Genomic DNA, 26,184 nt, shown 5'->3' with positions numbered 1-26,184 from the left:
ATGAATAATTCAAATGTACATTAGAATGCAGAACTTTTGGAGCAACCAGTATATTTTAAGGAGAATATTGGAAAAACACTGGGGAATGGAAACAAATATTACCTCTTCTTATCATTTTTATAAGAAGAACACACCAAAAAAAAAAAAAAAAAAAAAAAAAAACACTGTATTTTTTCAATTATAAATAACAATAATCTTGTTTCTAAAACAGAAGTCAAACTGAACCATAGTAGTGAGTAGAACTGCTTGCCATCTTAATGTATCTTTAATATGCTTTTTAAATAAAGAGCTACATGAAATTCAAAACTTTTCAGAACTCTGGATATTATGTATGTCCAGATATTTGTACTGATTTTATTTTTGAGATATATACATTTATTTTAAGGACTTGCTTGTAGGTTTGTCCAAGTTTTCAAGAAAATTAAACAGGATTTTTTTTTTTAAAGAGGGTTACTAAATTGTAGGAAGGTCTAATAATATTATCTTCCAAAATATAGTGAGATGATGTTGTGTGGGAATTGCTGACACCACATGTTCTTACCATTGCATTGACATATTGGGGACAGTTGAACATCTGTTATGTTCCTTGTACACCTAGTGCCCCTGTGATGACAGCAGTGACAGTTCCTGGCACATGCTAGATACTCAATAAATACTGCTTATTTTCCTCCTTCCTTGAATCTGTCTTACAAGTACTATTAAACTTAGAAAATCTTCAAAATCCAATCAATCTTTTATTGTTGACAAATAAGTAGACCTTTGTTTCAGTTTCCAAAAAAGCCCCTGGATGCATCTATTTGGGATCCATCACCTTCTGAAAAGAAAAACATATCATCAATGCTTTCAATAATTTTTAATTTCGTTTCAAGTAATTTACTATACATCCTTACTATAGGATGAAAAGAACATAACTATTTTTAAACTTCCTTTAGGTCATTTTCTCTGAATCAAAATTTACCTTGTAGAAGACCTTATATATTCATTGGTGGATGGTTAGATGAGTTCTTCCCTTAATATCCTAGAAAGTAGATGAAAATTTTGAGTCCTGAGAGAGCTCTGAAATCTGCCACATAATACATTGCTTTAACTAACTGAAATTAATGTGAGTGAAGTTATAGAGTTCTTGCTTTTTCTTCTCTAGTGAAATTCTGAAAAAGTCACCCAAGCTGGGGAAGGACAGTAATTTATCACTCCAGAGCACCCACGTTCCAGAGAGAAGGCACGCATCATTGGGTAAGCTAACTTTTTTTGCGGAGTGTAGAATAGGCCTTTTGGAACAGCCAGCAAAGGTCTAATCTTTAAAAGGCGCATACTTGAAACTTTTAAAACAAAGATGGAATGCTTAGAATATCCCTAAGAGATCACAATGTTCCTCATGGTTGCCTGAGTGCAGTAGTATAATTATATAAAGTTTGCCAGAATAATAAGAAACTAAGTTCTTATTGAAATACGCTTTAGGAACAAAATCCTAGGTGTTGAGAATTGCACTGAGTCCCAGAATTGAATCTGAACTCTTTTACTTGTCTGCTATTAGATGGCTCTGGGATCGTCATAAAGTCTGGTAATAAAAATTATTGGAAAGTATCTCAGAGATACTAGGGACTAGGGAGATATTAATGAACAAAGATTTTTGTATGTTGGAATATGTGCTCTAGGGGAAAAAAGGAGCATCTTTAACAATGTCATGAAATATTTTAGACTATGATGTTAAATAACATTCCAATACAAGTTGATGAAGTCAATGAAAGAAGTCCTGGGTTAATGTAGTAGGAACATGGTGGTAAATGGTTTTTGAGTAGTTAATGTTCTGTTATGAATGATCTGTGGGTGTTTGGCTGAGTAGGTTAAATCACAGTAGAAATAAGGTCATGTTCTTATGGTCCAATAAGCTTTGCTTTGCTCAGTAGCCACAGATGATGTTTCTCCCCCTGGCTAGTCTTCTCACAAACATTATTTTCTTGGTCTGGAGGAATCAGAGAGTCAATTCTTCAGTCACATGGGCATTAAAATAAAGCCTCTACCCTTCTGCTGATGAGTTACTTGTACCTTTGAATACTAAAATTGTCACAAGGATGACAAGTACTTGTGTTCAAAATTCATAAAAGTCACCATATTGGCTTATGAACATTCATGGTATAAATGAATGTACACTTCTCGCTAATTCTCTACACCCAGAAAACTCTGCCACATTATAAATAGTAAGGGATGAGGACCCTTTGGGAATTACTTAATTAGAATATACTGTAGTCTGGACTAATTACTTCATTGCATTTATTTGATCTGAAATATCATTCAGAAACCACTTTCGGGAGGAGAGAATTTATGATCCTAAGCAGATTTCAGCATCCCAATTGGACAATTAAAAAGAAAGACCATTATCACCAGATGTGCATTGGCAGATCCTTTGAACAGATGTTGGATATGATGGATCTATGGAGCTAGTGGAGGCACCTCAAATCCTCTAGGCCTGCAGAGAAATGATTCAGTTTATTGGGCAATAATATTGATGATGAAGTTTAATGACACAAACTGGAATGAAAGCAAATGACATCTGAATGACTGGGGAAAAAAACAGAAGCAGACCAAAACCATCATAATTTTATGTGAAGAGAATAGCTCATGGATTTGCCATTTTGCCAATATGAAACTTTCATGGGACAGGCATATTTAAGCACATTCTTGTTGTGAGATATATTAAGTTACAAAGGCTCATTGTGAATTGTTATGCAATCCTGTGTGTGTGTGTGTGTGTGTGTGTTTAGAATTCTAATACCTTCTTCTACTACAGCTACGGTATTTCCTAGTCTGAGTTCTGATTTGGAAGATGCTGAAACAGGAACTTTCAATGGCAGTCTAGTGCTTGCACGGATCCTTGGTTTGGAAAAGGTAATTTCATTTAGTTTTTTTCATGGATGGATAATAAAGAGGTCGAACAAAGGTGTTTTGGTTATTGGAGGAATCTCTCAATAGGAAGAAGTTTGGAGTGTCTTTTCCATTTAAGTAACATCTCAGGCACTTTTCTATATTATTGTACTCAATAACAGCTTAATTTTAAGACATTGTGAGGTTCCTTAAGTTCCTAGGCATTTATTTACTTCCCTGGTAAGTCCTTTAATTGAAGTTAAGATTTTCATTTAGTAATAAGTAAGGTGGCATGATATATGATCTTTTAACTTTCTGAAGCAGGGAAGAAAAAAATGAAGCTATCATACTCTTTGAACTTGTTACCTCATCCATACTAATAATGTCTTTTGAAAAATCAGAGTTTTGGAAAACATCTCCCCTAAGCAGGCAAATCCTTTTCTTTAGCATATTTTAGAGAGCTTACCTATGGATTTTTTTTTTCTCAGTTTCCTAGTGATCATCCACTTTGCTTTTCCCAGATTGCAAGATAATAAACATAATTTTTATAAGAGGTGTGAACTTGTGGTCTGCGAAATACATATGTGTATGTGGGGGAATTTTAAGAAATTAAATTTGAGTGTCTTCAGGCAGAACAGATATTCTTCTGTTAAATACAATCCCCTTCTCCTTGTTGTCTTTCAACTATCCAGGTTTGTACATTTGACTTATTTGACTGGCCTCTATGGTAGACATCTGAGTCCTGCATTGCATGCTTTTCAATAATAAAGAGGAGACAATTTTAAAGGTTTTGCATTAGAAATGCTATTCCTCCATCTCCCCTTTTCTTCTCTCTCACATACATGACCATTTTAAATAATATCTATGTAGTAGTAATTTCTTCCATCTGAATCACAAGACATGTCTCTTACTTTTATTCACATTCCACTAACCATGACCATTATTGCTTATTATGTCTCTGTCAGTGACCCTTGAATTAACATTCTGAGAGACAGAGAGGCATCTCCTTAAGATGGGTCATATCTATAAACCAAAAAATGACACAAAAACAGATACCAGGAAATGTTTCCATGCTCATCAAGGAAATTCTGCCAGTCTGGTCAAAATAGAATACTTTTCCATTCAGTACAGTCTAGACAGTGAAAGTCTAGTTTATATAATATATAATAACTTATATATAAGTTCTCTAAAATTTTCTGCCTTGCCCAGGAAGCTGGATATGCCCAATTAAGTCCATTCTAAAACCTCTTTCAATTGAGCCAATGTGTAAACTAGGAAACACTATTATATTCTGTTTCTTCCATATTGGTTTCTAGAAAACAGCCTTGCATTGCTTCAGATACATTCATTGACATCTAGAGAAGAAATGCTATTCTCAAAAATACCACTTTATTCTATTGAAACTCCCAAGTCCTCTTTTCCGAATGGGATGGAATTTTAGAATTTTGTGAGGCAGCACAGGGACATATGTCCAGGGAAGATAAGCCAAAAGTGAATTTTATATGTATAGATATATATTTTTAGAGTAGTTGGAGCAGAGAAGGGATGTAAAAATTAGAATGACATATTGATTCCTATGTCAGCAATCTCTCTGATTCTTCTTTCTCTTTACCACTTTCTGCAACTTTTGCAAGAATGAGTAGAGAAATCATTTTGGTGTGAGTTTATGTGTAATGTTAGAAAAGAGATATGGATGGATGACTGGAAGACCTAGCACTTATTGTACATCCTAGATAAGTGGATCCTGTCTTGCTCCATTATATTTAGAAGTTCAGTTGCTGGAAAACCAGAGTGTGTCCTTTGTAATGTGAACTTAAGGGAGGATGAAGTTGATCCTCAACTCACTAGAAGCAACCCCTGCAGTGTTGCAATTCAGTATGGTTGTAAATGTCTAAACAAGTTAATAATGATGAAAGTGATCACTATTATAGCTGAAAATAGTGCGGCATATGCTACTGATCTGCATATGGAAAATATAGGGGAGTATGTTGATACCATTATAAAAAGAACTTACAATTATTGCTTTTAGTAATTATACTTATGATTATATATTTTCATATGTATTTTTTTACCTTTTTTCTGTCTCATCTATGAGACTGAAATGAAACATAAGCCATGTGTTCACTTCTAAAAACAAACAATTGGGGTCCTAAGAATAGACCTTGAAGTACCTTCTTTTGGAAGTCTTTGAAAGATCATGATTTCCAAAGGTCATAATCCTAGGAAACATCATGAAGCATTAAGACACCTGAGTTTCTGCTGCTTGGTGTTCAGTATTAATAAATTGAGATTTCTATGCATGAAGCATTCTGTCAGAAAACACCTGTTGCATTCAGGTTTTCTGCTCAAAGACAGGAATAAGATAAGTAAAACAAATCATATGTAAGCCATTTAAATCATAACAATGACAAGAATTTACCACCATACTCTCCCTCCACAACTTCCCTTAGGTAACCGTGGTATGTTTTATTATTTTAATAATTGCCATAATAATGCAGGACTTAAAAATGGCTATTGCAAAGACAAGTCAGTTTCCTTGAATAGTAGAATATTTTAACATCTGCACTAACTAACATTCTCTTGCTCTTCTTGAACATGTTTTTAGCTATTAAAGCAGAACTCAACATCAGAAGAAGTAAGAAGAGAAGTGTGTGAGAGCTATCCAGGATACAGTCCACAATACACCTTCTCTTGGAGCACTCTAGGAAAAAATGTTTTTAATAAATTTTGCCTTTCCAACATGACCCTTTTAGAGTCTTCTCTTGAGGAACTGAAAAATCAGTTCTCTCAGGTGAGTACAGATCTTTTAATCTGTTCAAGATCTCATAAGTAATTGGAGGAGGTATACTGTTTTCATTCTGGGATCCACACAGTAAATCAACAGCAATCAAAGAGCTATTCTCTAGCCCACATGGAATGGAAAATATTGATGGGAAGGTTTGCTCGCTGTTGCCATATAACCCTCACATAGGCATTTTCACACAACATTTAATTTTAGGTAATGTTCACTTGTCATTGAAATGTGCAACATTGATAAGATTTCAATATTAAATTAGAAATATTGCATTATGATATTTTTTGGTTCAGACTCTATTATTTTATTTTTTTAATTAAAATATTTTTTATTTTTACAGACGCATTTTGATTCATTGTACACAAATGGGGTACAACTTCATTTCTATGGTTGTACACAATGTAGATTCACACCATTCATGCAATCATACATACATATAGGGTAATACGTCTGTTTTATTCTACTGTTTTTCCATCCCCACCCCCTCCCACCCCTTTTTCCTCTATACCATCCAAAATTCCTTTGTTCTTCTCTTCCCCCCTTCACCCCGCCTTGTTATATATTATCATGCACTTATCAGAGAAAACATTAGGCCTTTGGTTTTTTGGGTTTGGCTTATTTCACTTAGCATGATATTTTCCAACTTCATCCATTTACCAGCAAATGCCATAATTTTATTCTCTATGACTGAGTAGTATTCCACTGTGTATACATACCATAGCTTCTTTATTCATTCCTCAATTGAAGGGCAGTTAGGTTGGTTCCACAATATAGTTATTGTGAATTGAGCAGCTATGAACAGAGATGTGACTGCTTTACTGTAGTAAGCTGATTTTAAGTCATTTGGGTGTAAACCGAGGAGTGGGATAGCTGGGCAATGGATTCATTCCAAACTTTCTGAGGAATCTCCATACTGCTTTCCAGACTGGCTGTACCCATTTGTAACTCCACCAGTAATGTATGAATGTGCCTTTTCCTCCAAATCCACACCAACCCTTATTATTGCTTGTGTTATTGATAATAGCCATTCTAATTGGAGTTAGATAAAATCTTAGAGTGGTTTTAATTTGCATTTCTCTAATTACTAGGGATGATGACCACTTTTTCATATATTTGTTGATCACCTATATATCTTCTTCTGTGAAGTGTCTGCCCATTTCCTTGGCCCATTTATTGATTGGGTTCTTTGTATTTTGGGCGTAAAGTTTTTAAAGTTCACTATAAACTTTGGAGATGAGTGCTCTGTCTGAAGTGTGTGTGGAAAAGATTTTCTCCCACTCTACAGGCTCTCTTTTCACATTATTGATTGTTTCCTGTGCTGGGAAAAAACTTTTTAGTTTGAATCTATCCCATTTATTGATTCTTGCTTTTATTTCTTGTGCTATGGAGGTCTTATTAAGGAAGTCTGGTCCTAGGCCAACATGGTGGAGATTTAGGCCTACTTTTTCTTCTGTTTGGTGAAGGGTCTCAGGTCTAACTCCTAGATCCTTGATCCATTTTGAGTTGAGTTTTGTATAGGGTGAGAGATACAGGTTTAATTTCATTTTACTTCATATGTATTTCCAGTTTTGCCAGCACCATTTGTTGAACAGGCTATCTTTTCTCCGTTGTAAGTTTTTGGCACCTTTGTCTATTATGAGGTTACTGAACTTATGTGGGTATATCTCCATGTCTTCTGTCCTGTACCATTGATCTACCTGTCTATTTTGGTGCTAATACCATGCCATTTTTGTTACTATTGCTCTATAGTAGAGTTTAAGGTCTGGTATTATGATACCTCCTACATCACTCTTCCTGCCCAGGATTGCTTTGGATATTCTGGGTCTTTTGTTCTTCCAGATGAAATTCATGATTGCTTTTTCTTTTTCTATGAGATATGTCATAGGGATTTTAATTGAAATTGTGTTAAATCTGTATAGTGCCATTGGAAGTATGGCCATTTTGATAATATTAATTCTACCTAGCCAAGAACATAGGAGATCTTTCCATCTTCTAAGGTCTTCCTCAATTTCTTTCTTCAATGTTTTGTAGTTTTCATTGTAGAGATCTTTCACCTCTTTGGTTAGATTGATTCCCGAGTATTTTATATTTTTTTGAGGCTAGTGTGAATGGAGTTGTTTTCCTTATTTCCCTTTCAGATGTTTCATCGCTTATGTATAAAAATGCTTTAAATTTACGTGTGTTGATTTTATATCCTGCTATTTTGCTGAATTCATTGATGAGGTCTAGAAGTTTTCTGCAGGAGCTTCTTGGATCCTCTAAATAGGATCCAAAGAGAATCATGTCATCAGCAAATAGTGACAGCTTGAGTTCCTCTTTTCCTATTCATATCCCTTTAATTTCTTTAGTCTGTCTAATTGCTCTGGCTAGCATTTCCAGGATGATGTTGAATAGAAGTGGTGAAAGAGGGCATCCCTGTCTTGTTCCAGTTTTTAGAGGGAATTCTTTCAGCTTTCCTCCATTAAGAATGATGTTGGCCGTGGGTTTACCATAGATAGCCTTTACAATGTTCAGGTATGTTCCTACTATCCCTATTTTTTCTAGTGTTTTGAGCATGAAGGGGTGTTGTATTTTGTCGAACACTTTTTCTGCATCAATTGAAATAACCATATGATTCTTATCTTTAAGTCTATTGACATGATGGATTACATTTATTGATTTACAGATGTTGAACCAAGCTTGCATTCCTGGGATGAACCCCACTTGATCGTGGTGCACTATCTTCTTAATATGTTTTTGGATATGGTTTGCCAGTATTTTGTTAAGGATCGTTGCATCTATATTCATCAAGGATATTGATCTAAAATTTTCTTTCCGTGATGTGTCTGCCTGGTTTGGGTATGAGGGTAATATTAGCTTCATAGAATGAGTTTGGTAGGGTACCGTCCTTTTCTATTTCCTGGAATACTTTGAGAAGTATTGGAATGAGTTCTTCTTTGAAGGTCTTGTAGAACTCGGCTGAGTTCTTGTAGAATTTGTCTGGTCCTGGGCTTTTCTTGGATGGTAGGTTTTTAGTGGCTTCTTCTATTTCATTGCTTGATATTGATCTGTTTAAATTGTGTTTAAATCCTGGTTCAGTTTGGGAGGATCATATGTCTCTAGAAATTTGTTGATGTCTTTGGTATTTTCTATTTTGTTGGAATATAGATTTTCAAAGTAGCTTCTCATTATGTTATGTATTTCAGTGGTGTCTGTCATAATATTTCCTTTTCCATCACGAATTTTAGTAATTTGAGTATTCTCTCTCCTTCTCTTTGTTAGTGTGCTAAGGGTTTGTCTATTTTGTTTACTTTTTCAAAGAACCAACTTTTTGTTTTGTCAATTTTTAGAATTGTTTCTTCTGTTTCACTTTCATTGATTTCAGTTCTGATTTTAATTATTTCCTATCTTCTACTACTTTTGATGTCATTCTGTTCTTCTTTTTCTAGTGTTTTGAGCTATAATATTAGGTCATTTAGTTGTTGACTTTTTATTCTTTTCTTGAATGTGCTCCATGCAATGAATTTTCCTCTTAGTACTGCTTTCCTAGTGTCCCAGAGATTTTGATATGGTGATTCATCATTCTCATTTACCTTTAAGAATTTTTTTTATCTCCTCCCTGATATTTTCTGTTATCCATGATTCATTCAATAGCATATTATTTAGTCTCCAGATGTTGGAGTAATTTCTGTTTTTTATTTTGTCATTAATTTCTAATTTTATTCCATTATGATCTGACAGAACACAAAGCAGTATCTCTATTCTTTTGTATTTACTAAGGGCTGCTTTGTGGCATAACATATGGTCTATTTTCCAGAAGGTTCCATGTGCTGCTGAGAAGAAAGTGAATTTGCTCATTGGTGAATGGAATATTCTATATATGTCTGTTAAGTCTAAGTTATTGATTGTGTTATTGAGTTCTATGGTTTCTTTGTTTAGTTTTTGTTTGGAAGATCTATCCAGTGGTGACAGCAGTGTGTTAAAGTCACCCAGAATTATTGTGTTGTGGTCTATTTGATTCCTGGAATTGAGAAGGATTTGTTTGATGTACATGGATGCACTGTTTTTTGGGGCATATATATTTAGGATCGTTATGTCTTCCTGATTTATGGTTCCCTTAAGCAGTATGAAATGTCCTTCTTTATCCCTTCTGACTAACTTTAGCTTGAAGTCCACTTTATCTGAAATAAGGATGGAAACCCCTGCTTTTTTACTGAGTCCATGTGTGTAGTAGGTTTTTCCCCATTCTTTCACCTTTAGTCTGTGGATGTCTTTTTCTATGAGATGAGTCTCTTGAAGGCAGCATATTGTTGGGTCTTTCTTTTTAATCCATTCTGCCAGTCTATGTCTTTTGATTGATGAGTTTAGGCCATTAACATTCAGGGTTATTATTGGGACATGATTTGTATTCCCAGTCATTTGGGCTTATTTTTGGTTTTTAACTTGACTTGGTTTCTCCTTTGAATGGTTTTTTTCCTTTAAAGTAGTTCCTCTCTTTGCTGACCTACATTGTTATTTTTCATTTCCTCATGGAATATTTTGTTCAGAATATTCTGTAGCACAGGCTATGTGTAAATTCTTTTAACTTTTGTTTATCATGGAAGGATTTTATTTCATCTTCAAATCTGAAGGTTAGTTTTGCTGGGTATAGGATTCTTAGTTGGCAACCATGCTCTTTCAGAGTTTGAAATATGTTGGTCCAGGCCCTTCTAGCTTTTAGAGTCTGGGCTGAGAAATCTGCTCATATCCATATGGTTTCCTCCATATGTAATCTGATGCTTTTCTCTCACAGCCTTCAAAATCCTATCTTTATTTTGTATGTTATGCATTTTCATTGTAATGTGCCTTGGTGTGGATCTGTTGTGATTTTGTGCATTTGGTGTTCTGTAAGACTCTTGTATTTGATTTACCATTTCATTCTTCAGCATTTGGGAAATTTTCTGATATCATTTCATTGAATAGGTTATTCACTCCTTTGGTTTATATCTCTGTGCCTTCCTCAATCCCAATAATTCTTAAATTTGGTCTTTTCATGATGTCCCATAGCTCTTGGAGAGTCCATTCATGATTTCTTATCATCTTCTCTGTTTGGGCAACTTTATTTTCAAGATTAAATATTTTGTCTTCATTGTCAGAAGTTCCATCTTCCAAGTGGTCTAGTCTGTTAGTCATGCTTTCCATTGAGTTTTTTATTTGGTTTATTATTTCCTTCATTTCAAGGATTTCCATTTGATTTTTTGTGAGAATCTCTATCTCTTTGTTGAAATGATCTTTTGCTTCCTGCAGTTGCTCTTTCAACTGCTTATTGGTATGATCATTCATTGCCTGCATTTACTCTCTTATCTCATCCTTTGCTTCACATATCATTTTAATCATGTATAATCTGAAGTCCTTTTCTGACATTTCTTCTACCATACTGTCACTGGATTCTCTTAATATAGAATCTAGGTTTGTTTGGATCATTTTCTTCCCTCGTTTTTTCATGTTTTTCATGTATCTTCCCCTCTAGTAGTGCAGATCTGGGGTATAGCAGTTTCCCCCCTATAGGCTTATAGAGACCCTATAGGTTTCCAAAATCTTTTCTTTAAGGGGGAAATCAATATTAGCAGTGCCAGTTCAGACAGTATGCAACTGGAAACTAAATAGCCCCTATGAGGATGTTAACAATATTGTCATAATAAACAGAATGAATTCAATTATTATCTTCAGTATAACAAATAGATTTGCAATAAGGTCTGCAGTTTCTAATGGAGGATAAAGAGGTTGCATAGGGGTGTAGGATGTAGCTGTCAATGGGATAAGAAAAGAATATATAGAAGTTTAGATCATAGAAAGAATGAGATTGTAATCATAAGAAGTTAGTTGTTAGCATGGAAAAAGGGAGAGACTCTGAGGGAACAGGTAAACAAAAGGAGAAAAGAGCAAGAAAAGTAAAGAAATAAAAACTTAAAAATTTCCAATAAGGAGAAAAAAGAAAATCTACATTATAACAATCTTATAGTATTCAGTCCTCCCAGTCTTTAGTAGCCTGATGTATGAGAGGTATCTGACAATGAGCTTCAAGTCTCCAGCAGGCATCTCAGGATGAGATTTGCCCCACCTAAAGATGGGAGATACGGCTTCCAGGATTATCCAAGATGGCCACTCTGGCTTCCAAATGTGTTGGCAAATGGGGAACTGCAGCTCGGGGTGTGGGTGTGGTCAGTTGGAGGTCCTGGAGGTGGTGGGGTGCAGTTGGTCAGGCAGGGGTCCTGGAGGTGGGACGTTGTTGGTCTGGTTGTGGGATCTTGGAGCCAGGTTGCAATCAGTCAATCTGGTGGTCCTGGTGTTAGGGTACAGTCAGTCAGTCTGGGGGATCTTGGTGGTGGGAACAGTCAGTCAATGTGAGGGCCCTGGAGGCAGGAAGTAATCAGTCAGGCTGAGGGTTCCTGGAGACAGGGCTCAGTCAGTCTGGCCAGGGATCCTACAAGTCCTGGCTGTTGTCTCAAAATGGCGGCAGCCACATGTAACGAAACCTACAATTAATGTGACAGTGAACTTCCAGGCAACAGCAGGCAGCTGGTGTTCTACTTGCAGTCTGTGGTCAGTCTTGCTGACTGCTGTTGGACAATCAGGAGGTGAGACTCCGGTGGTGGGTGATGGGTAGGTGAAAGGTAGGCAATGGACAGGCAAAAGGCAGGCAAATGGCAGATGGTAAGCGCCAGACAGTGAGCAATCTGCACTCAAAAAGTAGTTGATATGCTGGCAGACTGCAGGTGATCGCAGTAGACAAATGGGGTATACAGCAGGGGATCAATAAGCTGGAAAAACTGCCTCACCAAGAAACAGATATCCTCTGCTTGAAACCCGAGTTATGGAGTGACAAGGAATGTAGCCTCCCTCTAGTCCCACCATCTTGGATCTCCTCATTATGATTAATGTAGACATATCTTAGCAGTATAACTCTGGCTTGCTCTATGCTAAAAAAGATTGTTTTATCTGATGTCTATAAGAAAGATTACTCAGGATATAGTGCAAATTTAATAATTAAAGTATCAGAGCTATCCAACTATCAGAAGTTAGTATAATGGAACTGTCTCTTTTTTTTTTTTTCCCTCACTGATCCCAAGCCTAATTTGTAAAGCTGAATTTTGATGTGACAATATACACTTCTCCCCAAAACATTACACATTAGGCCAAGGACATTCTACTATAGAATGCTAATGACATTTGATGTATATTAGTCTTAATAGACAATAGTGAAAATATGATAGCACTAATCAACACTTCAGAAAACCCACATATAATAAAAGATCAAAGAATTCAGAATTCTTTTGAAACTTTATAGACAGGAATAAAGGAAACATGTGTATAAATATTTCTCCCTTAATTCTCTGATTTTTATTTTAAGTAATTTTTCAGAATTTTCCATTATTATTCAGTAATCTGAGTTTCCAAAAGAACCAGATTATAGACACTAGTCACTATTGTAGTAATGCCAATTCAATATAAAGCCCTTAATGTCCTTTTTGAACAAACTTGGCAGTCATGTAGAATAGAATATGTCATCAAAAATGCACTGTTCAAAAGCCCACTCTCAGCATGAAAGACCTTGAATTAAGACAGACTCAGCTCAGCTTCACTGGTATGAATGAGCTAAGAAAATTGCTTTGAGTGTGAATATAATGAAGAAAATATGTAAGCTAGCTGAATCTTATGATCTAATGCAAGAACAAAATTATGGGTTTTGTTTATTTGTTTGTTCATAGTACAGAGTATGTTTATTACATATGTTCACTCACCATCCATCACTCATTGTTAACTACAGTTTCCCGCATTGCAGCAGAATTTCAGAAATATTTTATTGTGCTAAATATGTGTAATTTTAATGTCTATCATATACATTATTCATGTATTTAGACTATATTTTTATGTCTCTACTATTCATATGAATTAGTCTTAAGGGTTCTCCACCAAAGAATAAAAGGTCTAATGAAGGATAGAGAGGAGATAGCCCTGAAATTCCTAAATCATGTCCCAAGGAAAGAGAAAAACATTACTCAGAAACTAATGTTGTTTTAGGAATTTAACTTTAATTTCCAGATATATAACCTATTTTACATAAATACAGTTTTGTTAGCCAAACTTTCAATATGCCAATTTCTGGACTTACGCAGAAAGTCTAATTATGTTTACGAATTTTAGAAATGGTTTTCTCTCCAAATAAAAGATGGCTTTGAATTGAGCAAAGATCCAAAAGATGTGCTTATGTGAACAATCTAGATTTCGGATGCTTTCAAATACAGTAAGCCACGTGATGACAAATGCTAAGGCCTCACATGACTGTGGTTTTGTGTTTTAAGCTCTCAAGTGACCCCAACAATCAGAAGAGAGTGTTCCAGGAAATAGTCCAAGTGCTGTCCTTCTTCTCACAAGTGCAGGAACAGGCAGCCCTGTGGCAGCTCCTCTCTAGCTTTCCAAATATGTTTCAGAATGACACCTCACTCAGCAGTCTATTTGATGTTCTTCGAAAGGCAGACAGGTAAGAAAATGTAAGAATTAAATGGACTACCATTGTTCATAGAGAAGCTTTTTTTTTGTAAAAAAAAAAAAAATTCTTGTGATAATTCTGCTATGTACATAATTTAAGCACAGAGCAAATGAGCTTTTAGCACTTTAGTACAGATGTTAATAAAGGTGAGCGTGTAGCTGGGCATGGTGGTGTGTGCCTGTAATCCCAGTGGCTCAGGAGACTGAGGCAGGAAGATCGGGAGTTTTAAGCCAGCCTCAGCAACAGCAAGGCACTGAGCAACTGAGTGAGACACTGTCTCTAAATAAAATACAAAAAAGGGCCCGGGATGTGGCTCAGTGGTTGAGTGCCCTAGAGATCAATCCCTGGTACCTTAAAAAAAAAAGAAAAAAAGAAAAAAAAATGGTGGGTGTGTATATGTATATATACATATATATGTATGCGTATATACACATAAATATATTAAATATATAATACTACATGTAGATAATATATAATGTATATTAATATATATGAATATATATTTATATAACTATATGCCTCTTTCTCTCAAAATCCTTATATTATATTAGAAACAACCTAGAGGACACTTATTGGTTAGCTCTCTAAACAGCTTTAATTCATATCTAGGGGACCAAAACTGAAACAATCTTAATTTAAATTTTAAAAATTCCCCAAATGTTATAGAATATCATGAGGGCAAACATACAAATTGGACCTATTGCTGGAGTAAGCTTTCAGTTTATTAAGATGCCTGATAGGAAAAAACTGTTAGCTTATTTGTTCTACATTCAACTTCATAACAGCAAATTGTTAACAAAAGCCTTTTGTTCTGGTTACTACTCAGGTTAATTAAAGCATTGGCTCAGCCTTCGCTGTTGGTATAAACCACATTATGAAATCCAGACATCCTTGTACAGTTGCAACATTTCTTTAAAAATGTACTAATGACCAGAAGGGGATAAAAAGATATTTTTTTAAGTAATTAACTGTGATTTTTTTAAAATATAAAATGAATTCAAGCAAAAGTGGATTTGCTGATTACCTATCACCAGTATAGGTACACCTACATATAATGGAAGACAATGCCAGTTATGATATTAATTTTCAGCTACCTTTTGGAAGAGTGCCTCTGCACCACTTACAGATAGAAGACAGTCTTTAAATAGGGCAACCTCCAATTCATTTTCAAAAAATTATCATTTGTTTAGCAAAAGGTTAATATTTATAAAATGCTTCATAATATTACTTTCTGAAATGAATTATTTTTATCCTTTATCTGCACTTGCTTTTTTCAATGGGGGAGAAGCTTGCTTTGTAGTAAAAATAATTTCTAATATTTAATTTTCCCTTTAATTAAAACAAGACATCTTTGGTGTTTTTAAAATTTTTTATTTTATTTGCAAATTGTGTTTCTTAACCAGTTATTTATAAGTTTTAATAGAAAAAAAAGTGATGTGAACTTTGCTCCCTTATTTCAAAGTCTGAGTCTTAAGCTTTCCAATCCTGAAAATATAAAGTTCTCTCTTCTGGTTCAAGAACATTTGGTTGGGATTTCATGCGTGAACAGATAAATGTATAATTAAATTATAAAAGCAGCATCTTGTCTTTTATATTATAAGAATAATTATATTCCAGCCATTTTCTCTTTGAATAACCTTTTGTTTCTGTCTGCAAGTCTTGAAATACAATCTGGTTTAATTGTTTTTCTACTTGTTAGGGCGCTGCTGGTCCTGCAGAAGGCTTATCCACGTGTTGAAACTCACAACGGTTTCAGAACCCTTCAGAAGTCTGTTAAGCATCTGCTCTACACTCTGGACTCCCCAGCTCTAGGTATTGTATTTCCATCTTCATCTATTGAATTCAGTGTCATAAAGCCCATTAGAAATACAAAGCAGAGTGCAACTCAAGTGAGCACACAGAGATGATATTATTCTTAGGTGGATACATATGCTATGAATAAATTCAGATCTCAAGTCAGAGTGTGGAGAAAGGCAAAATTGGCTGAGAAAAGGTTAAGAGTTTCCTAGGGATTTTATTTTGGTGAAAATTATCTCTCTGGGCTTGTAAAACTATGTCTACCTTGGGATAGAAAATAAGTATCAGGGAGTAAGCCTCAACACATAGATTTCTACCTCTATTGTTTTGGAACAAAGGCCTAAACTGAATTGAATGACTTGGGCCCTCATTTCCAAACTTGAATTTCTTTAATCAGGAAGACTCTTTCATTAGCAAAAATATACCCCTCAGCCAACCATCCTGAGGATGTATGGTGACATCAGAGCACAAATATATCAGTACACACCCACTGTTACTCCAGTGAGACCAAGTGTAGCATGTTGCTCCTGAGTCAGAAAATGTCACCTTTGCATATATAGAATAGCATTGTTTACCACTCTCAAGGAAACACATGAATAGATACCCCAGACACATGGAAAGGTTCAGGGCTGTAGGGAATTAATCTCTACTTCCCAGGCAAAATGTTGGGTTAACATTTACCTCTCCTGAATCAACTTAGAATTAAGTGTTGTCAACTGTGTTTCTCAGCTTTTAATTATGGATTGCTTTTGGATTCTACAGTAAGCATCCTATGAGCATCATGTCAAAAACAGATTGTTCCTTATTTTGTCTTAAAATACTAGTTTTCATATGAGAACCAGGTTTGAGAGGGTTTTGAAAAATTCTTCTGAAGAGTGTGACATATTCTTGGGTACCAGTTTCTATTAGTCTAGAGATTTTTATATTACAATTACAGAGCAAATAACTAGCTTGCAAGATTGATTGTTATTAAATTTAATGGTCTTAGCAATAGTAAAGAAGACTTTTTTAAAAAGGTCCAGGCCAGAGAACCAAAGAGTGCACTAGCAAACTCTTATTATTTCCTCTGTATTTTTTATATTTGCATTTTAAAAACTTGAGAATTTCACGTTATTCTTACCTTTCTTGTCCTTTTCACCTGCAGACTCATACCTTATAATTAATATAAAGTGATAAAGTTAAGATTTCTTTTTTCCAAAAGACAAAACTTGTGTGTGACAGAAAAGTAAGCAACCCTTCTTACTAACTAGGCAGCAAGACACTTTTCTCTGTGAATGACATAACTCAATTTTCAGTATAAAATGGCCAGGCCTCATGTCTATGAATATGCTAATGACTTTGGCAGTTATTGAAACGTATCATTGGAGGTCTAAGTGACAAGAAGATACATCTGGAAAATGTTTTTTTTAATCTGTAAAATTGGATGTGCTTAGCTTTTCTTTGTTTTTAAATTTCATACACTTAAGATTTCATCAGTCTGAGGTTAAGGCAGATACATTTACATTTCTTTGTAAAAGTCATTAACCTTGTACCTGTACCTGCTTGAGCAGAAATTCTGTGGCCTTTGAAAAATCTTCCTAGAAATTTCTGGGGAGGCTTCAAGGAGCTCAGCCCTGAACCCGTGACTCTCATTTGGCAACACTGGTGTCTCTGGCCCTGGGTGTGGATACCTGTTACGTTGCCCAGCACACCCCATGCTTCGTCTTCCTAGCATTCGGCCAGTACTTTTTAAATAAACTTATTTTCTTGCGTGGTTTTACACCAGTAAAGCTGGGACAGGGTGGTAACTCACAGAAGAGTTGCCTGGCACCTCTTTAATGCACGACAGGGTAAAGATAGCCTTGTTAGGTCTCACATCAGTATTTCAAGTAGACAAAATAATAGTATTTCTTGTGTTAATGCAGAGTGTCAATTCCTTTTACTCTCAAAACAATCCTGTGAGGTGCAGCTATCATCCCATTTCACAAAGAAACGGAGGCAAAAGAGGCTGGACACTGCCTAGTTATACACACCGCAGGTGGTCAAGCTGGGGTTGAACCTGGATCTGTCTGTCCTCAAAGCCAGGTTCTATGAGTTCTCACGTAGGTGGCCTCACTCCCGTTTTCTCTTGGGGACATAGACACACTTGAGTCTAGGGTTTCTTACCTGATCTTGCGAGTACCTGCCGCACCAGACCTCTCCCTCTCGGTTGCTCCCACATTCAGCTCCTGAGGGGGTGTGGCCTATCACGCTGGACTTCTCCCCACAGGGTAAGCTTTTCCAGTCATCCTTCCTCCCCTCCACACTCTAATTGCTGCACACTTCCTTCTCGCCATGTCCATCTCTGATTCCACCTGAGTTGTGAACACGCTCAGGGGTTCTTCAGGAGCCTCCTCAGCAACCATTATAGCAGGGAGATGCTAAGAAGCCCCTGGGAAGAAGGTTGTCTTCCTTCTGTCCTAAGGGATCTAAGTCTCAGCAAGGATCCCTGATACAGTTTAATAAGCTCTAGTACTTCCATTTTTATAAAGACCGAGTTTCAGGAGTAGAGATTACCTTTGTGACTTATTGGAATTTGCCTTTTACAAAGTAGCATGTTATATGAAATTTCATTTTTAAATAGAAAGCAATCCTTACCAATGCAAAAGAGTATCTGTTCACTAGATGCCTGGGGTTCCACTTTTAAACATGCCCAATCCTACAAAAATCAGAGGTTTGTAACATTTTCCGCTTCATTTAGGCCTGTTTAGTACAGTATTTTCCAGGATACTTTATAGTCCTTAGTGGCCAGAGGGGAAAATTTCTATTTAACTTCAAGGTCAAGTCTATCATTGATAACATAAAGTTAATTTTTACTAGTTACTTATTTTAAAAGCTTAATGAAAAAGAAACTCCATAACCACATAGTATACGAATGCCAACTTGCTGAGCATCACATAGGAGTTCAAAGTGAGTGATATTTGATCTTGGAAAAGCAGTTTTGTAAACTTTTACATTGCTAAAACTTAAATCTCATTAGGTCTCTATTCTCGATTATATGCAAATACCAATAAGTAATAGGTTTTACTATTATTAATTTGGTTTATTTATTCTGGGCATCTTCATTCTTGGTACTTGAACTTGCAGATGTGTGTTCTATCAGTAGAAAAATAATATTCAGCTGCACCTTGGGCAAAGCACAGGAAAATCTACTCTTCCAAACAGGAAAAGTGAAAAAGCCACTCTGCTAGTTACTAGTGACCAAGCAAATATTACTTAAATGTGAATGACGCAGGAGGTAGATAAAGGGGTTTTAAATTCTGGGGTAGTACTTTTTATGGACAAGTTAATTTAAATAAGATAAACCAATTAGCAACAGAAAATGCATGGATGACATAGTTTTGCGTTAGGACCTTCTTAGAAAGCTTTAGGATGTACTACCTAGAAGCAATGGAAAAACTATTAAAGCGGGTAATAAAGTACTCTAATGAAAGCGATTAGACCCCAACTCAGGAGGCTGAGACAGGAGGATTGCAAATTTGAGGCCAATCTAGCAACCTAGCGACTGCCTTAAATTAGTGAGACTGCCTTAAAATTAAAAAAAAAGGGGGGGTGCTAGGAATATGGCTCAATAGTGAAGTGCCCCTGGGTTAAATCCCCAGTAACCAAGAAAGAAAAGAGAAGGAATTAAAAAGAAAGTCTAGACCAATGTTAAAAGAGGAAGCACTGAACCATATTGGATTATTTATAAGAAATGAGTAATGTCTAAAGAGAAGACTGAAATATGTGCTACGGTGTTCCTAAAGTAATTGACTTAAAGCATTGAAATTATGGTGCTTTTATTTATGCAGTATCCATCCAAAGAATTTTCATTTCAAATTTCTCACGTGAATGCTATTGTTCACGTACTCTTATTATATAACCTTTGTGGCCAGCTGAATCAGTGACCTATTTAACTTCTCCATGTTGAATTGGATCTTCACAGATAGTTTCCATAAGATCCAACTCGGCAATTGCCTTCCACACTCTGCAAGTCCTTAATATTTGAGATGACTCGGAACAGTTCTGTCAACATTAGGCAATTTGCATTCGTAGCTGCATTCGATGATCAGTGGCTATTTTTTTGAAATGTAGAGAATACTCAATGGCGATGGCAGATATTTCCCAAGGCTATATTATAAGCAACTGACCACCCCCATATCCTCCCACCAAAAGAAAAGAAGTCCAGTGACCTGTACGAGGGAAAATTAGCTTCATTTGATTAACAAATCATGTTGTAGTCAATCTTCACAATGAGATTTGAGAGTCATCTCTGCAAAGAAGTCTTGTGAGAAAATAGTGTGGTAGTTTAAGGCATGGAGAAAGTTTGTTGGAAATGCATGCATTTGACTATTGGGATGATTTTGATCAGCAGGCACCTATTTCCTATAAATACCGTAAATTATTCCAACAAAAAGAGCATAAACATCTTCTGTAAAATTCTTTAGGAAAAAAAATGTTTAGACTTTTTTCATTTTATCTCCATTAATTTCACTTAAGTTTTTTCTGTACATGCTACATTTTTTCTTTAAAATGACAGTTAGTAATGTGTATTAATTGCAGATTAATGTGTTTCACTGTGACATTTCCATACAGGCATGTATCGTGTTTTGATCTTGTCCACTCTCTCCCCTTCCCTTTTCCCCATCCCTCCCTTCTCACCTCTCTTTCCCTTAGCTTCTTTCTCTTCCCTTCCCTGATAGTGACTTGGAATGTTTTTTTGCTGAGAGGAAAAAAAAATCTTTAAGCAACATTTGTTAAATATTTACCTGTATAAATGTTATTACTTTAGGTGACTCTGATAACACAACACACCTGTGGAGTGACGATGATGGACAGACACTGTCCCCAAGCAGTCTGGCTGCTCAGTAAGTCTTTGTTCCTAAATTGGTTGGTAACTTGGCGGAATAAGCAATTAAAACAGCTCATAAACACAATTCTATTAGTTAGTGTCTGAAACCATGGGATATAAAAACCAACAATTGACCACCAGCGGAAAGGAAAGAGCACAAGTGTAGTAAGGTGGAAACTTTCTGGTGGAATTGTTAAATGACACTTTTTGGAAGATACTACACCAGGACCTCTTTTTCACTGCTATGATTGTGTTGCTAGACCTAACGTGTCAAGTCTGCGTGCTGCTTTAAGCTTGTGGAGTCAGTTTCCAACTCTTTTTAAAGTGCTTCACCATGAAAAATATATAAGCATCTGTGTTAGTCTGTTCAAGCTGCTATTGCAAAATGCCATAAATAAGGAAGTTTTTAAACAATAGAAATTTATTTACACTGTTTCAGGCTGGGAAGTCCTATATCAAGGCCCCAGTAGATTTGGGTCCAATGTGGGCCTGCTCTCAGGTTCAGAGATGGTGCTGTCTCACTCTGCCCTTCACAGTGAAAGGGGCAAGGCCCCCCTCTGTGGCCACTTTTACTCATAAGGGTCGGCCCCATTGCTATTTGTACAAACTCTGCTCTTGTTACTTGACCACCTACCATAGGTCCCACCTCTTCATACTGTCACCTTGGGAGTTAGGGTTTCAATACATGAATTTAGGGGGATAAAAACATTCAGACCACAGCAGCACACAATTTTTCACATTAATATTTCCCTTAGTTTTTAAAGAACCAAAATATTTCGTATGTATGATCAAGGTAATGCAATATTGTTTGGTAGGCAGGTAGACAAGACTGTTGATAGATAACTTTGGACTTTTACTGGGGTGTATAAAGAGTGCCACGAATATGTGGAGGAAATAACAGGAGGGACCATGGGGACTAAAGACCATTGATGTAAGCAGATTCCTGAAGTAACTGTACTAATGATAGTAGGATATTAAACAGTTCCCTGCCATAGCTGATGGACGTAAATTTCTGCTGTTCCAGGCAAACATAGAGATTAGATAGTTGGCCAAATGAGGGTTGCTTCAATCTGATAAATTAAACTCTTAAAATTCTTTGACTTTAGTCCTCCTAAATACATTTTTGTGCTAATGGTTATTTATTCAAATAAAAATAAAGAGTAGGAGGATAGGGAAAGGTTGATTAATGGATACTAAAATCTAGTTAGGAACAAGAACTTCTGGTGTGCTATTGTGCAATATGGTGATTATAGATGATTATCAACTGCGTACTGCAAAAAGCTAGTATGTTCTCACCATCAAGAAATGACAACTGTTTGAGGATATGTTTAACCTAACACAATGTAGACATGTATCAAAGTATCACATAGTGTCCTGTAATATGTACAATTTTGTTTCAGTTAAAAATAAACTAACTGCTTTCTGAAAACTCAAAAAAAAAAAATAAATAAACTAACTTATAATAGGAAGAAAGAGTAGAACTTATTTTTAACTCTTCATTTTTTTCCTAAAATATTTGATGAAAAGGTCTCTGACTCAGAGTAAATTCTAGGCAAAAATCCTTGCATAAACAACCACTTCCTGTTTCTCCACCATTTCCTTCCTCCTCCATGGTGGCCGATCCAGGTTCTTGTCCCAGAGGGACTTTGTCCTTGGACAACTTCCCCACAACAAGGAAGCCATTTTTTTTTTTTTTTTTTTTTTTTCCTGTGCTGGGGATTTGAACCCAGGGCCTTGTGCTTATGAGGCAAACACTCTACCAACTGAGCTATACCCCCGGCCCTGCCATGTTTCAAATACATAGGTCTTTTAAACACGCTCCCTATATAGCAATAGAAACTAAGAAATTTTTAAACCACCTTTTAAGTTGCAATAGGTAGACGTTTATTGCTGACACTGTGTCTTTATCAGAGCCTGGAAGCACCCGAGCCTTGACAGTGCTGGTGGCTCAGCCTCCCCATTCCACAGCAAATGTAGTTAGCTGCTGACAGCTGGCTGACAGTTTATTAGGAAGAATTCAATACTTTTACGATGGCTCTTGTTGTGATTGATGAAATTAAGGGATTTCTTCAGACTTCCTTTCCATTCCCACTTAAAAATAATCACAGAGTAGCAATAGTGACATAAGATAAAAGAATAAAAGAGGTTTTGTTTTTAAAGAAATCTACTCAAAAATACTTTTCTCTCATGGCTCTTCTCCATCATTATTTTCGTTTATTGTTTCTCTTTGTGCGAGGTGTCAAGCATGTGCACATATATAGCTCACCTTTTATTGTAAGCACTCTTGGGAATTAGGATTATGTATCAAGGATACATAAATCAAATGGTTTAAAAGACTCACTGGGTGTTTTGTGCCAAAATAGTAGCACACACACACGGACTCTTAATTTGGGGGGTATGTTAAATTCATTCTCCAAAAATGTTGATAATCAAATGCTTCTTATAAAACTAGGAGAAGGACTTAGATGATATTGCAAGGTTACTTCAAACCCAACTGTTCTTTATTCTAATCTTGACAATAACCATGGGTGTCTGTTGCTCCAGTCCATCTGGATGTTTAGGCTAGTATTTTGCTGCTCAGCACTGCACCCTGCTGGAACTGGCTCTATACTGCAATAACTGTGCCAGAGCAAAGCAAACATAAAAGAAGGAAGGGCAGTACTGAGAATAGTGAGCTAAGGTGAGAGAGATGAGGGAGGATGGTCTCACTAGGCAGGAGCTACCTACCCTGCATGTGCCTCATTGGTCTCTTCTCAAATAAGCAGCCAGGATCTCTGCAGCTTCCTAGAATGCCCACTGATGAATTCATTTACTCAATTGCTAGTAACTCGTCTGTAATGTACAAAAAAAAAAAAAAAAAAAAAAAAAAAAGCTAAATTCTGTGACAGGGATGGTCTCAGAATGAGCAAGGAGTAGGATACTAAATTAAATGGATCATTCTTCCCAGCTGTTCACAGGAAACCCAAGTTTATCTCAAAACCTGTATATGTTACTGTACCAAGTAAAATAAATGGATCATCTCCCCCCCAAAAAAATAATAGATGCAGTAAATTTATAATTATCCCCATAATTCCACTTGTTTCCTCTTTGATGTTTTAGATTCCCAAATTCCATCTTATATTTTATCTTTAGGATCTTCTTTCTGAGATTACTTCTCATTTCTCTCAACCATCTTAAAACTATTATATATTCCAAGATACCGGCTCAGGGCATTTTGTCTTAGGACAGTGCTACAAGTACATTGTACGATGACTGATTTCATGGTTGGAGCAATGGGAAACTTAGCTATATGTAGACATGACTTGATACTATGTGGTTAGCTATGCAACAAGGTTAGTTTTGTTATCTAACACATGCCTATTGGGTTTTTTATAGTCATAATGTGATTTAGAAATTTCCCTAATAGATGATTTCTGTTGTTTTGGCCAGAAAATTTAGTCTAAGAATATACTGTCTTGTCCTTTATTTGTGAATTGACAAATAGCATTGATTATCTATAAGGAGGCATTGATAAATAATGAGGCTAACTATCTCAAAGCTGAGACAACTATATATAGTATTATCCAGAGTCTGTAGTGAAGGAGATGCTTAAATAAAAGCAGAAGGTTTTTGGAAGGAGTGTTTTTTTTTTTTTTTTTAATCTGGAGGTTATGAATTGTATTTAAATGAGAGTCATTCAAATGACCACTATGGCTCATGGCTGATTTAGAGACTTTTCCTGGCATTGAATCATTTTCTTTTTAAAGTTCCTCAAGGATTCAGTGTCATTAACCCACATCTAAACACCCTGAGGTTTCTTTAATATTAGTGCAAACATTTTCCTGCATTCACTAGTTATGCCAGGATAAGTTTCTCCCACTGATATTGTAAATAACATCTTGTTAAACCTCTGATAGGACTGGTTGATTTGCATAATGTGCCGTGTGATTCTTAGCAGATGACCCCCAAATCAGACATTGACATTTCTTCTCTCTTTACTGTACACAAAATTCAACAGTAGACCCTCAGGGAAGGATTTACAAAATAGAGAGGTAGTCTCCCAATTGAAGTGACAGGCCATATGTCACACACACATACATGTTCTTTGAGGCATATATGCCTCAATGGCTTTTGGCTATGTTCTCAGATGGCAGGCAATTTGAAAGGAAATCAGGAAGAGGTTAATTTAAGGACAAATATCAAAATAAGTTTAATAAAGACTGTGCCCATGAAAAAAGCAAGTGCTCAGTGCATCCTGAATAGTGCTGCCCTTGGGCACTGGGGCTACATCAGGCGGGATGGGTACATTCCCAGTGTTCTGGTACCCATTAACCAAAGCCAAGTCACCCGGAACTAATGTGACCTCAACAAATGGCCTCGCTTTTTGTTTAAATGATTTAATATATATATTCTTTCCAAATTCTATAGGCTCCTTATCCTGGAAAACTTTGAAGATGCCATCTTAAATATATCATCACATAGTCCTTATTTTCCTTATTTGGCCTGCGTGAGAAACGTGACTGACGATCTGGCCACGGGCTCACCAGGTAAAACTCTTTAACAGTGAAACTCTGCTCCTGGCTTCTATTTCTGTTCTGAACAATTAAGTCCTTTAAAACATCTGCTTATGAAAGAAAGATTTTTTTTTAAATAAAACTTAAATTTCATATGTATCAGTTTCAGTGTAGGGATTTAATATCTGAAGGGAAGATGTAATCCTACTATTATATTACTGTTGCTGCTATTAGTGCAGCAGGTTACCTGGACAAATTTTAATGTAATGATCATTTACTGGATAATGCTACATTGGTCACCTGGACAAACTTTCAAGTGTCCAGAGTCATTAGGGGCTTACATAACCCTTCATAACATTTTTCTATGCCCTTGATAATCTTAGTTGTTAAAACATAACAAGGAGCAATAATGCAGAGTTCCAAAAGCAGGCATAAATTACATAAAATGAAAGAATTTGTGGTAGTCTATTTGTACTTTCCACCTTCACACATTTTACTTTCAATTTTCTGCCTAAGGTGAGCAACCAGGAAGATGGTAATTAAATATAATATTCTTAATTTTTATAGATAAAACATGTATTTTCTCACATTTTCTAGGGGATACACATTCTTTTTTCCTACACCAAAATATATTTTTGGCATTTGATAGCAAGAGAATAGCACAACACATATTTAAGCCTTGTCTTTGTTTACCTGGCATGAATTAATTAAGGTTGGAAGGGCATATTTATATCACAGTGATTATATGACCTATCCTCCCCAAAATGCTTCAACTGAATAATATATTCAATGCAGAAATAAGAGCATATTTAGTTCACAGAGAGTCAAAACCATGTAGCAACTTTGCTGGAAATATTTTTATCTCTAAGCAGAATATCCA

General features: G+C 35.9%; 1 protein-coding gene across 1 annotated transcript in view; it reads left to right on the top strand.

Moving 5' to 3' along the window:
• The window catches only part of ABCA12 (ATP binding cassette subfamily A member 12), a 170,972-nt gene that overhangs the window by 59,104 nt on the left and 85,684 nt on the right, over positions 1–26,184 (top strand). Inside the window, exons 4-10 of the mRNA XM_079132508.1 lie at positions 1,142–1,233; positions 2,789–2,886; positions 5,468–5,653; positions 13,978–14,156; positions 15,865–15,977; positions 20,752–20,827; positions 25,219–25,337. Of these exons, the coding sequence (XP_078988634.1) occupies positions 1,142–1,233; positions 2,789–2,886; positions 5,468–5,653; positions 13,978–14,156; positions 15,865–15,977; positions 20,752–20,827; positions 25,219–25,337 (863 nt within the window). The remainder of the gene's footprint in view (positions 1–1,141; positions 1,234–2,788; positions 2,887–5,467; positions 5,654–13,977; positions 14,157–15,864; positions 15,978–20,751; positions 20,828–25,218; positions 25,338–26,184) is intronic.

The sequence above is a fragment of the Sciurus vulgaris genome (assembly GCF_902686455.1).
Source record: "Sciurus vulgaris genome assembly, chromosome: 3".
Lineage (NCBI taxonomy): Eukaryota > Metazoa > Chordata > Mammalia > Rodentia > Sciuridae > Sciurus > Sciurus vulgaris.
Note: the sequence above shows the minus strand (reverse complement) of the source record. Positions and strands in the feature narration are given on the sequence as shown.